General features: G+C 46.0%; 2 protein-coding genes across 3 annotated transcripts in view; one reads left to right on the forward strand and one right to left on the reverse strand.

Moving 5' to 3' along the window:
- Positions 1-780: 780 nt before the first annotated feature.
- TSPAN16 (tetraspanin 16) overlaps positions 781-13,839 on the reverse strand; it is a 60,057-nt gene continuing 46,998 nt past the window's right edge. For both annotated transcript variants that reach the window (XM_077261972.1, XM_077261973.1), the window contains 3 exons: positions 2,687-2,821; positions 1,423-1,506; positions 781-1,260 (listed from right to left, as the gene is read on the reverse strand). In XM_077261972.1, coding sequence (XP_077118087.1) covers positions 1,207-1,260; positions 1,423-1,506; positions 2,687-2,821 — 273 coding nt within the window. In that variant the 3' untranslated portion in view covers positions 781-1,206. The remainder of the gene's footprint in view (positions 1,261-1,422; positions 1,507-2,686; positions 2,822-13,839) is intronic.
- On the forward strand, positions 4,229-10,197 carry LOC143774409 (uncharacterized). The gene is made up of 3 exons (XM_077261971.1): positions 4,229-4,769; positions 7,771-7,999; positions 8,080-10,197. The coding sequence occupies exons 1-3, from the start codon at positions 4,431-4,433 to the stop codon at positions 9,096-9,098; spliced, it is 1,587 nt and encodes a 528-aa protein (XP_077118086.1). The 5' UTR covers positions 4,229-4,430; the 3' UTR covers positions 9,099-10,197.

Consider the following 13,839-nt stretch of genomic DNA (forward strand, 5'->3'; position numbering starts at 1 on the left):
ATATAGCCATCCATACAGTATTATGGGCTCACAGTCCTCCATACAGTATTATGAGTCCCAAATAGTCATCCATACATTATTATGGGTCCCATATTGTTCTCCATACAGGTCGTTTACTGGCTACAGTGGCCGAGGCAAAACAGGGTTCCCCAGTTATACCCAGTTATAGGTTTCAGATGGATCTCTGATTATCGACTCAGAAACTATTCTGTTGTAATTCCTCCATTTTTATGAACAGCTGTATTCCTCTATATTATCCAAGACCCCGGAGGCTATTGATAGTCATCTTGGCCAATTCATTACCGCCATTGTCTGTTGAACAAAGGGAGGCACTAGATGCAACTCTTGGGGTGGAGGAATTAGAGGAGGCTTTAAGCTCTTTTCAAACTAATAAGGCAAGCCCCCCCCCCCCCCCCCCCCCCCCCCCCCGGGCATGGACGGACCCCCTTCTGAGTTACACAAAGAGCTTGGGAAGGTATTGTTCTCGAAGCTGTTGGAGGTTTTTTGAGAATCTTTTAAGGTGGACCTGGTGTAAAGCCGTGATAGTTCTGACAACGTGTCGGTATAGGTGACAGCTGTGAGCATAGAGCGTCTTAGACACACAGCAGTTGTTGTGAGCCCTGGGCTCTAATGGGGACTGAAGACCCCTCTACCAGGTTGGGGTGCTGGAGCAGACAGTCACACCTTTGCTGGACTATTCTCTGACACTATGGCGGTTTTCTCCTCCCACTCCTCCTAAGATTTCGCTTATCCCTTTAAAAATTAAACTGACTCAATCTAAACAATTTATTTCCTTTTATTGTTAGAAATGCACATATTATTATTCTTGTCTTCTATGTACAATATTTATATATATATTTATTACTCTAATCCTACAATAAACAGCGAGTAGCGATGATGATGAAGAGGATGATGACGATGATGAAGATGAGGATAATGAAGATGATAAAGATGATGATGAGGAGGATGAAGATGATAATGATGGTAACAGAATAGTAAGAAAATAATGTCTATATTAGCTAAACATCATGTCTACCAAGCCAGAACAGCGAGCGCCAGGCCACAGCTGCTGGGTCGTGGTACGTTCCGTTCATGCCAAGTCCACCGCAGTATGATGGAAAAGTAGTGAAAGTCGGATTGTGAGGATTACGGGTAATTTAGCTTAACACCCATGCATTCTTCACCGCCATGAAATTCTGGACGCGTCTATTTATTACCAATCTGGCAAAACAGCACAAGGGAGACGATCATGGCTGCCAGCTGGAAGGGAGAGACATAAAGTTATGATCATGGTTAGAAGGTAACGGTTGCACATAACGGTAGGGCGAGTGATTCTGCATGCAACAGAGTGTGAACAAGCAGGAGGCGCAGGAAGATTTGCACTCGGAATTGTCCATAGTGTAGATTTCAGGGGGCACCTACCTCCAGTCCGCAGATTCCTAGGGCGACACCTCCTACAATTTTTCCATTTTGTGACAGAAAGTGTTCGAAAGCCTTAAAGCAACCCTGGAAAATGGGAGAACGAAATTGGACATTTACAAATGGGAGTTTTGAGCATACAGAGTAATCCAGTCCCAAATAAAGGATTCCCAACCTCACCGTGATCTCTGATGGATCTGAGCATACTCTACCCATTTATCTGAGACTCAGGTGAGATCCCATATGATGAACGTCTGGTGAGGATAGACCTCACTCATCGGTCTGGAGGGCTGTTCTTGGTTACAGACAATGGAACAACTCTGTGACAAAGCTTTGGCCACTGATCCACTGGATCTAAATTTAGCTGATAAATTAGTAGATCACCGGGTTTAGATACTAAATCAATGGATTACCAGTTATAGTTTCTATACGGCTGGGTCATTAAGTTAGTATCTTACCCACTGGATCTATAAGTGTAGACTCTAAACCAGTAGATCTTGAGGAAAATATTGAACATGGGTGGATCATGAAGGAAAGACTAAACTAGTGGATGACTAGGTAGAACTTAAACCAATAGATCACAAGGTAGATTGTAAAAAACAGTGGATTATGAGGAAAAGACTCTATACCAAGGGCTAATTAAGTAGACTCTAAACCAGTAGGCCACCAAGGGTAGACTCTAAACCAGTGGATCACATGGCGTAGGCTCTAAATCAGTGGATCTCAGAGGGCAAAACCAGTAGGCTGCATTGTATAGATCTTAAAATGAGTGGATCACCAGATTGACTATAAACCTCGAAGCACAGACTCTAATCCAGTCGATCCCGACTTTAAACTGGTGGATCATGATGCATAGACTCAACCAGTGGATCATCCGGTAAACTCTTAAGAAGTGAATCACCAGACAGACCATAAACCAGTAGTATTCAAAGCATAGTCATTAAACCAGTGTATTACAGGGCGTAAACGCAAAACCAGTGGATCACTATGTAGACTCTAAACCAGTGGAACTTGACGCATAGACTAAACCAGTGGATCACAAAGTGTAAACTTGAAACCCGGGTATAAAATTTACTGCTACAGGGCACAGTGGCGGTTCTTATGGGGCTGTCATTATGGGCACCACCGGTGATGGGCTATAGAGGCACTGTGGGATACAATAGGATTGTGACTCCGGAGGTCCTATACCCAAATATTCAGGATGTGGTAACAGTTCTGGATACTATTTCTGCTATAAAGACTGAAAACAAGAATTGAAACCTTCTACCTTCACATCAGAGCTGATATTGTACCGCTGGCAGGGGCTGACGTAGGAGCAGCACACCGGAGGGTATTCCTGGTGATCTCGGTAGTACGTGGAGTTGGTGAAATCTTCATAACCATGAAATCCGCAGCATTTGAGCTGAAAAGAAAATAACAAAAGTCTAAATATTATTCTGTGATGATGCTGATAACTGGTTAGAGCTCTGGTTTCATTTTTTGAGATCTAAAAGAAAAATTTTAAATAGACACTGCTTCTTATATAAAAGATAATGATTTTGATTAATGATTATGATGGCGGTATTATCACTACTAGATATGCTGGCTATATTTGTTATGTTGCAATATTATTATTATTATTTAGTCTTATGAAGCGGTATTATTGGAAATAGAGGTGGTACCCTGCTGGCAGGATAATCTGGAGAAGGGGACGGAGGCGGCATGGACCTGTGTGCTTACAAATGCCAGGGCTGAATTTTAATGAGGCTGAAGTCTGTTTCTTATTCGGCATTTTTTTCTTTTCTGTTTTTTGTAGGTTTAACAACAAAAAATAATCATCACAATAATAAGACACGATGCAGCGAGGAGCCTGATGTGAATACACTTAAAAACAGCTATAAAAATCATAAAACTGGCACAAAAATGGGCATCAAAGTGGGCATCGAAGGGCGTTAATCAAAGGGTTAAATGACTTTGGGCCACTGATATCACAGTGCAGACATACAGAACAGGGCGCCCCACATCAAAACCAGGTCCCTCCAGCCTGGCCCAAATGGGTTCCGGGCATCAGAACTGGCATCACAGTTGGCAAACAGCCGATTTTCACAGATTTGAATAAGTAACTGATGTTTTAAGGGGTTAAAATGACTTTGGCCCACTGATCTCACACTATGAATACCCAGATAGTGATGGCCCGTATCAAACCCAGGTCCCTCCAGCCTGGCCTTAAAAACATTACTTATTCAAATCTGTGAAAATCGACTTTTTGCCGACTTTGATACCAGTTCTGGTGCCCAGAACCCATTTGGGCCAGGCTGGAGGGACCTGGGTTTGATGCGGGGTATCACTATCTGTGTATTCATAGTGTGAGATCAGTGGCCCAAAGTCATTTAACCCCTTAAAACATCAGTTACTTATTCAAATCTGTGAAAAAATGGGCTGTCTGCCAACTTTGATGCCAGTTCTGATGCTCAGAACCCATTTGGGCCAGGCTATAGGGACCTGGTTTTGATGTGGGGCGTCCTGTTCTGTATGTCTGCACTGTGATATCAGTGGCCCAAGGTCATTTAACCCTTTCATCAACGCCCTTCGGTGCCCACTTTGATGCCCATTTTTGTGCCAGTTTTATTGTTTTTGCAGCTGTTTTTAAGTGTATTCACATCAGGGCACCTCACTGCATTCTATGTTATTATTGTGATGATTATTTTTTTGTTGTTAAACCTATAAAAAACAGAAAAGAAAAAAAATGCCTAATAAGAAACCGACTTCAACCTCTTGAATCTTTTTCTGTCCCTGACTCCATGCTGTGAGCTCCTGTGTTTGTAGCTCTCAGGGAGGGATCACACTGGGAGGAGAAGACCTGAAGACCCCCTGCCAAGGCCCAGCCTCCAAGGCCAACATATGGCCACAGCTACCAAGTAATTATGGAAGGAAAAGTGATTGCAGAATGAAGCTGTGTGGTGAGCCCTCCTGCAGGTGATCAGTGCAGCCCTCCCAGGCAGGAAGAGGAGGACTTCTCTGGAGGAGCAGCCATGAAGGAGGATCTGACTGACTCTGGATTTGAAGGCCGCATGCAATCTGGGAGCAACCAGAAAGCTGTGAACATGGAGACCAAGGGGGAACCATCAGAGAGGCCTCATGGTGCCACTAGTGAAGGAAAAACACTGGCACCTGATCCACAACCTGGAGTTTCTGACCCCACAGCAGCATGTCAGGAGCCGCAGAGACTGGTGCTGGGAACCAGGGGAGACACAGCTGTAAGGATGAGAGACCTTCTGGTAACTGGCACCCAGCAGTCCTATGCAAGACCAGTGCTGCAGCAACTGCAGAGATCCGCAGCGGTTTCTGGTGTGACACCACAAGTCCCAGCAGTAAGTACTCGAGCAAAACTGTACACCGTCACGTAAGGCTATGTGCACACGATGCGTTTTTGAGGTGTTTTTTTTATGCACAGAAATGCTCCATGGAATACTAAAGCGAGGTAATGCAATGACAGTCCTGAAGTGTTGCGCTCGTGATCCGTACATTTCCGTCCGTATTTGCAGCGTTTTGTTTTCTGCAGCATGTTACTACTTTTTGCGTTTCTGTAGTGTTTTTGACTAATTGACTTCGTCAGTCAAATCTGCAGCAAAAACGCAGATGTAAAAAGGTTTGAGAATGTGCTGCAGAATCCGCCAAAAACGCTGCGAATTGTCAAAGGGAAATGATGTCAGAAGGAGAAAGTGCGTGGGCGGAGAATGTGCGTGTGTCTCTGGGTGGAGAATGTGCGGAAAATGTGCGTGTGTCTCTGGGCGGAGAATGCGCGTGCGTGTGTCTCTGGGCGGAGAATGCGCGTGCGTGTGTCTCTGGGCGGAGAATGCGCGTGCGTGTGTCTCTGGGCGGAGAATGCGCGTGCGTGTGTCTCTGGGCGGAGAATGCGCGTGTGTGTGCAGAGAATGCGCGTGTGTGTGCAGAGAATGCGCGTGTGTGTGCAGAGAATGCGCGTGTGTGTGCAGAGAATGCGCGTGTGTGTGCAGAGAATGCGCGTGTGTGTGCAGAGAATGCGCGTGTGTGTGCAGAGAATGCGCGTGTGTGTGCAGAGAATGCGCGTGTGTGTGCAGAGAATGCGCGTGTGTGTGCAGAGAATGCGCGTGTGTGTGCAGAGAATGCGCGTGTGTGTGCAGAGAATGCGCGTGTGTGTGCAGAGAATGCGCGTGTGTGTGCAGAGAATGCGCGTGTGTGTGCAGAGAATGCGCGTGTGTGTGCAGAGAATGCGCGTGTGTGTGCAGAGAATGCGCGTGTGTGTGCAGAGAATGCGCGTGTGTGTGCAGAGAATGCGCGTGTGTGTGCAGAGAATGCGCGTGTGTGTGCAGAGAATGCGCGTGTGTGTGCAGAGAATGCGCGTGTGTGTGCAGAGAATGCGCGTGTGTGTGCAGAGAATGCGCGTGTGTGTGCAGAGAATGCGCGTGTGTGTGCAGAGAATGCGCGTGTGTGTGCAGAGAATGCGCGTGTGTGTGCAGAGAATGCGCGTGTGTGTGCAGAGAATGCGCGTGTGTGTGCAGAGAATGCGCGTGTGTGTGCGGAGAATGCGCGTGTGTGTGCGGAGAATGCGCGTGTGTGTGCGGAGAATGCGCGTGTGTGTGCGGAGAATGCGCGTGTGTGTGCGGAGAATGCGCGTGTGTGTGGGCGGAGAATGTGCGTGCGTGTGTGTGCGGAGAAAATGTGCGTGTGTCTGTGTGTACCCATGCGACGTGTATACCCAGGCGTCGTCTGATGGGACTACTACTCCCATCTGGCTATGTGTTTTGTCACATATAACAGATGGCATGAGCCGATGATGGGAGAATAGTCTCATCATCCGGCGCCTGTGTTCAATTGTAAAAAAAAAAAATCAAAACATTTACATATTCACATACAAAATACTTACTCACCGAACACCTAATCCCCAATGCCCGTGTCTCCTGCAAGCAATCAAAAATAAGAAACCAACATATACTCACCTGTCCGCTGTAGTCCATTTAATACCGAGTGTCACACGTCGATCTCACCCGGCCGCCGGCGATACACTGCGGGAATGATCATCTCCTCTCAGTGTATCACTGACCGCTGTGAGTTCACCGGAGTTCCTCAGCTGATCAGCTCAGATGCCCTCACTTCTGGCACCGCTGCATGGGAAAGTTCTCACTTAGCAATAGTGCTCTAAGAAGGGGTGGGATTCGGCCGGTTCTCCCCGGTTCGATGGAACCACTTGTTAAAGCAGCCGGTTCCCTGAACTGGGGAGATTCAGAGCCGCGATCCGGTACTTATGCACACCTCCCAACTGTCCCGTATCCAGTGGGGCAGTCCCGATTTGGATTTTGACAGTCTGCCCGCGGTCACGGGCGGGACATTAGTTTTCCTGCACTGCAATGTCAGCCTCATCCATTCCCTCCACCTGCAGAGCTGCACGCCACATATATGGCTGCTCTGTGCGCACAGGACCTGTGATGAGGTCACTGGAGGGGAGGAGTCAGGGGGTCACATGATCGGGACCTCCGTGTATGCATGCAGGACTCTGGTGGTTGTCATGGTGCTGGATGAGGGTAAGTTTATGTGTGGGGTCAGGAGGTGTTTACATTGTGGATGTAGCAGAGCTGTGTGTGTATGAGGTGTACGGAGCGGAGCCGCGTGTCTGTATGAGGTGTATGGAACGGAGTCGTGTGTGTACGAAGTGGAGCCGCGTGTGTACGAAGCGGACACTAGCTGTGTCGGATCGGAGCAGATGTTGCTCCTCGCTCTGATACTGAATGGCACAGGAGACATGGACAGGTCTTTATCAATGGCATACCGGACCTGCAGCGGCGTCAGCAGTCCGCGGCGTGGCAGGATGACATCATTCAGCGCCGCGGGAGTGGAAGCTGCTAGCTGCTGCGAGGGAGCGCGTTGAAAGGTGTGTGTGTGTGTGTGTGTGTGTGTGTGTGTGTGTGGTGATGGAGAAGGCAATGATGGGGGTGTGAGGGCAATGATGGGGGTGGGGTAACCATGTGTGGCCATTATACTGTACGCAGTATCATGTGGGGCCATTATACTGTACCCAGCATCATGTGGGCCAATTATATAGTATGGAGCACTGTGTGGCACCAGGGTATCTGACTGTAGAGGTTGAACAAGGAAGTGACATCACAATTTTTTTTTTTTTAATAATAATAATAATAATAATATCTATATTTAGCTCTATGGATTTACAAAAACGCATTAAAAAACACATAAAAAGAGTTGAATTCCACTGCGTTTTTCTGCCAATAGATGCAGAAACCTTGCAGAAAATTCTGCAAGCAAATATGCAACATGCGCACATAGCCTAAAGGTAATGGTGTAACAGCACATCATCACTCACATGTTATAATTGTGCAGGTCAACGTGGCCTCTGACGTGCGGGACAACGTGGCCTCTGACGTGCGGGACAACGTGGCCTCTGACGTGCGGGACAACGTGGCCTCTGACGTGCGGGACAACGTGGCCTCTGACGTGCGGGACAACGTGGCCTCTGACGTGCGGGACAACGTGGCCTCTGACGTGCGGGACAACGTGGCCTCTGACGTGCGGGACAACGTGGCCTCTGACGTGCAGGACAACCCAGCTGGTAAGTGCACAGATATTAGTATAGAGGTTGATGATGAGTGTGCAGTACACACCAATTTGCAAACTTTCTCCCCCTTTCAGTTACGGGAAGAGTGGTGGCCAGCGGTCAGCAGGAGGAGATTTGTGCTGGTGGTGGTTCTTCTGGAAATGTATGGAGCCATGGGTCACCATTCTCGTCAGACACTGGGTATACCATCCAGGCCTTAAAGAGGAGGAATGTCGTACGGTTCAGACACAGAGGTGCCAGAGAAGAGCTACCCAGCCGGAGCTTTGTTATCCGAGAGCTCCTGTGTAACCAGATGGGCTTCAGGCCCACCAACATCTTGGCTCTGATAAGCCTCCCGAACCGGCAGGGCTATGATGTCAGCTTTAAGGTTAGGTCTCGGCTGCGCCATTTCTGGGCGAACTTCTTCAAGTTTCGAGATGTGGACGGTTGGAACAAGTTCAGATTTATCCCCATTTCTAAGTCGGATACAGTAAGCGTGACCATAATCTTCTGGAATGAAGCAGTGCCTCCTCAGTACATTGTCACCTGGCTGCAGAGACATTGTGACCTCATGTCAGATCTGACTAAGGACAGGGATGCGGACGGTATCTGGACCGGAGGCTGGAGGGTCCTGGTTAAACTGCGTCAGAGCCCAAACTTCACCCATCATCTGCCAGTTTCCTTTTATATTGGTAGAGAGAAAGGCATCTGTTTCTATGCGGGTCAGCCGAGGGAATGCTATAGGTGTGGTCGGACCGGTCACCTGGCGAGCGCCTGCGCCTACTCCGTGGTAAAGTGCAGCCTGTGTGGGGAGTTTGGGCATGCAAAAGCCAAGTGCTGGAATGTCCGGTGTAATTTGTGTGGTCAGATCGGTCGTTCCCAGAGGGATTATTCCGATTTTTGGCATAATGAGGACCTGCCGGTGTCAGCAGAGGACCTGGAGGAGGAGGCGCTGCTGTCAGGGCCGGTACTTAGAAGGCCAGAGCCTCAGAGCGGGAGTAGTGATTCAGCACAGGGGGCTAGTGATTCATCAGAGGGGTCTTGGTCTCCTGCCTCAGTGTCCAACAGGGAAAATAATGAGAGCGCGCAGATTAAGAGAAGGAAAAAAAGATAAATCCAGTCGTAAGTCTGAGGGCGAGAGGTGCACGGACCAAAGGCCAGCCAAAAAGAAAGCAACTAGCGAAACAGAGTTGATGGTTCTTGAACATAGTCACCGTGTCCTAACACAGTTCGAAACTGAGGAGGAGATGGATAGAAAGAGTTACGGAAGATAGAGGAGCAGGTTAACTTCTATCGAGAGGATAGTCCTCCTACAAAACAGAAAACCCTTTAGGGGAACGCCAGTCCGTATCAGACACTGAAAAAAGCAGTCCGCAAAATATCTCCGATTCAAATCTATGATGATGAATACATCTGCTCTTTGATTTTTTTTGAGGGTTCACACTTTTTTGGCTGAGTTTTTGGATCAGGAACCATGAGGTTTGATGGTGGAGTTGTAGAGTTTCTGGTTTAAAATTTCAGTCAAAAAGTGTGTTAGTGAGTATTTACCATGGTGACTGAATGTAGTGTCCATCGATTGAGTCTTTGGTTTAAAGGGTTTTCCAGAGTTCTAATAACCCCTTCTGAGTGCCTGTGTTTCCCCCCCAGTAATGTAACAGCTACATTCCCCTCCAGTGCTGGGGCACTTGCAGCGGTGTTGGCACGCACTGGCTCTCCCGAGGCTTGCCTGACATTGTCACGCGATCACTGCAGCCAATCGGCGCTGGTTTCAGTCTCTTCTCCTTCGGACCAATCAAGTCATCCAGAGTAAGAGCAGCCGCAGTTCTCACTTCCTCCCAATGTCAATTACATTCGTAGAAAAGAAGTGTGAAGCCAGCGGGAATTGTCCGCAATGATCATGTGACAAAATGTCACGTGATCCCCAGGAGGGCCAGTTCCAATACCGCTGCAACATCGCCAGCACTGGAGGGAAGTATAGCTGTTATTATATAACTGGGGGGAAACAAGGATTCAGAAAGGGTTGTTTGAGTAATGTACAATCCCTTTAAAGCTGCAGAATGAATTTTGCCATAAAAGTTTTGTTCTTTAACTTTTTTACCCAACAGGCATTGACATTGTAATTTACAATGACATTATGTATACTGCGGTGCAGTAATATTGATGTGCACTAGATTTCAGTTTTGTATTAAACAGGTTGACCCATTTTGCTCCCAGATCAGTTCATTCTTAACAAATAAACCACCCTTTATTTACCCTTCTGGGGTCTGGCACTGGGCTCCCTGTATTGTCCTGGTCTCTGATATTTGAGTGCAGTGGTGACATCATGTTGGCAGCGCTGCAGCCAATCACCAAACTCAGCGGCTTCCACCATCTTGATCAGCAGAGCCATTGAGCTCCGTGATTGGCTGACTGCAGCGCTGTGAGCAGGACGTCATGTCTGCAGCCTGTAAACAATTACTGGAGCGGCTGCCAAGACATATCCTGGACTCAGGAAGGTAAGGAAATAGCAAGCACATGTAGTCTTAAAGGGAACCATTCCTTCTAATGATGAAATATAGTTTAACTTGTATTTGTGATATGATTTTTTATTTTTTTTACAATAAAAAACAACAAAAAACTATTTAAAGGGATTGTCCGGTCAAAACGGATAAGTCTGAAGCGACACAGAGTGACTGCAGACTTATCAGTTTTCACCGGACAAAGCCAAACATTACTACACTACTACCTCCTGTGTACAAGAATATGACTACTATAATACTGCCCCTATGTACAAGAATATAACTACTATAATACTGCTCCTGTGTACAAGAATATGACTACTATAATACTGCTCCCTATGTACAAGAATATAACTACTATAATACTGCCCCTATGTATAAGAATATAACTACTATAATACTGCCCCTAACTACTATAATACTGCTCCTATGTACAAGAATATAACTACTATAATACTGCTCCTATGTACAAGATTATAACTACTATAATACTGCCCCTATGTATAAGAATATAACTACTATAATATTGCTCCCTATGTACAAGAATAGAACTACTATAATACTGCCCCTATGTACAAGATTATAACTACTATAATACTGCCCCTATGTACAAGAATATAACTACTATAATACTGCCCCTATGTACAAGATTATAACTACTATAATACTGCCCCTATGTACAAGATTATAACTACTATAATACTGCCCCTATGTACAAGAATATAACTACTATAATACTGCTCCTATGTACAAGAATATAACTACTATAATACTGCTCCTATGTACAAGACTATAACTATTATAATACTGCTCCTATGTACAAGAATATAACTACTATAATACTGCCTCCTATGTACAAGAATATAACTACTATAATACTGCTCCTATGTACAAGAATATAACTACTATAATACTGCTCCTATGTACAAGACTATAACTATTATAATACTGCTCCTATGTACAAGAATATAACTACTATAATACTGCCCCTATGTACAAGAATATAACTACTATAATACTGCCCCCATGTACAAGAGTATAACTATTATAATACTGCTCCTATGTACAAGAATATAACTACTATAATACTGCCCCTATGTACAGGAATATAACTACTATAATACTGCTCCTATGTACAGGAATATAACTACTATAATACTGCTCCTATGTACAAGAATATAACTACTATAATACTGCCCCCAATATACAAGAATATAACTACTATAATACTGCCCCCTATGTACAAGAATATAACTACTATAATACTGCCCCTATGTACAAGAATATAGCTACTATAATACTGCCCCTATGTACAAGAATATAGCTACTATAATACTGCCCCTATGTACAAGAATATAGCTACTATAATACTGACCCCTATATACAAGAATATAACTACTATAATACTGCCCCTATGTACAGTACAAGAATATAACTACTATAATACTGACCCCTATATACAAGAATATAACTACTATAATACTGCCCCTATGCACAGTACAAGAATATAACTACTATAATACTGCCCCTATGTACAAGAATATAGCTACTATAATACTGCCCCTATGTACAAGAATATAGCTACTATAATACTGCCCCTATGTACAAGAATATAGCTACTATAATACTGCCCCTATGTACAAGAATATAGCTACTATAATACTGACCCCTATATACAAGAATATAACTACTATAATACTGCCCCTATGTACAGTACAAGAATATAACTACTATAATACTGACCCCTATATACAAGAATATAACTACTATAATACTGCCCCTATGTACAGTACAAGAATATAACAACTATAATACTGCCCCCTATGCACAGTACAAGAATATAACTACTATCATAACGCTGTAATGTTGGATGATGGTGAACTGACCTACTGCTAGCCAGCAAGAGCAGTGTGTTGGTCACACCTGGCTCTAGCCGTCGCCCTGTCTCGCACTCTTAAGGGCCAGGTATAGTCTTCACCCGCCTCCTAGTCCTGGTAAGGTGGGCCTTTAGCAGAGCCCTTTCCAGGTGGCGAGCAGCATGGCGGCTGGTGACCGGACACAAAAGCCGCAGACAAGGTAAACACACCGGAACTAAAAATCGCAGTGCCACTGCAGGAACTAAGGAGAATAATGATAAACCAAGCACAGGCACCAAAGCATGAACCTCCTCAGGAGCACAGCAACACTGACCTTAACCCCCCACCCAGAACTGGAATAATCAACACAAGGAGAAACTGGAAGGTTTAAATCTGCCCCCCAGCAGTCAACTGACCATGCTGGGGTAACGCCCCATCTCCACCCCCAGACCACAGAGACCCTAGAGGAGGGGAGAGAAGACTGGAGTGAGCCTTCCACCATTTGACTGCCACAGCAAGTATGGTATCCCGTAGCCGCTGGCAGCAGCAAACACCCAGGAGCCCCGTACAGCATAATCGCTGGGAGCAGCGGCGTCCAGTCTCCCAGCGATGCTAGGAGTGCATCTCCTAGAATGAGATACCTGGACTAAGCAAGCACCTCTGCAAGCTCAGCCCCCCGGAGGGGACACTACGCCCCTCATGAAATCTGACCACGCTATAAACACGTTTACCATCTCATGAGAGGAAGGCAAATGTGCAGGAGGGATGATGTGACACTAGTGGAAGAAACGGTTAACGATATCCCAGGTAACTACCATCCCACCGGTGGTAGGTGGATCCGTGATAAAATCCACATGTTGGAGGAGGGATTTGCGTTTAATGGCACATTGGTTAAAGGGTTGAGCAGCGGTTGAGGGCTCGGCTGTGCCATATTGAGTGATTGACCGGAGGGGATAGTAACGATTAATAAGTATGGGGGAGGTGGGTTATGCCGGGTACTGCAAATTGGTTTGGTAATTTCTCTACATGTTTATTTAAGTTGCAATGTTGGAAAAAACAAACTGGGAAATTCGGATTGTTACTGCAGCGGGAGGCGCATGGAGAGGGTTAAGTAAGGGAGAGTGTTCGCAATGGGCGGTGGAGCCCCACTCTTGATGAGAGGAAGAATGTGTTGTATTGGGTGGGTTAGGGGGGCAAGTTGGGAGTTGGTAGGGGGGGTGGGAGGGATTAGACAGCTCATACTTGGAAAAGTGGATACTATGAAGGATGAGGAGCCGTATGATGGGGGACCGCATTAAAATATTGAGTTGGAATGTAAGCGGCCTAGCGGATAAAACTCGGTGGGCGGCAAGCCTGCAGTATGTTCGAGAACAGAAGGTCTCAATGATATGCCTGCTGGAGACACATTTAGGTTGGGAAAAGGTGGATGTATTGAACAGGCGCTGGATACAGAGGGCATACCATTCTACCTTCTCTACGTACTCTAGGGGTATGTCGGTGT

This window comes from Ranitomeya variabilis, chromosome 5 (assembly GCF_051348905.1).
Source record: "Ranitomeya variabilis isolate aRanVar5 chromosome 5, aRanVar5.hap1, whole genome shotgun sequence".
In the NCBI taxonomy this organism is placed as follows: Eukaryota; Metazoa; Chordata; class Amphibia; order Anura; family Dendrobatidae; genus Ranitomeya; species Ranitomeya variabilis.

Coding starts and splice junctions, on each gene's coding strand:
- LOC143774409 (XM_077261971.1), top strand. CDS start 4,431: ATGAAGGAGGATCTGACTGACTCTGGATTTGAAGGCCGCATGCAATCT. Junction 4,770..7,770: donor TGACACCACAAGTCCCAGCA/GTAAGTACTCGA, acceptor ATAATTGTGCAG/GTCAACGTGGCCTCTGACGT. Junction 8,000..8,079: donor CGTGCAGGACAACCCAGCTG/GTAAGTGCACAG, acceptor TCCCCCTTTCAG/TTACGGGAAGAGTGGTGGCC.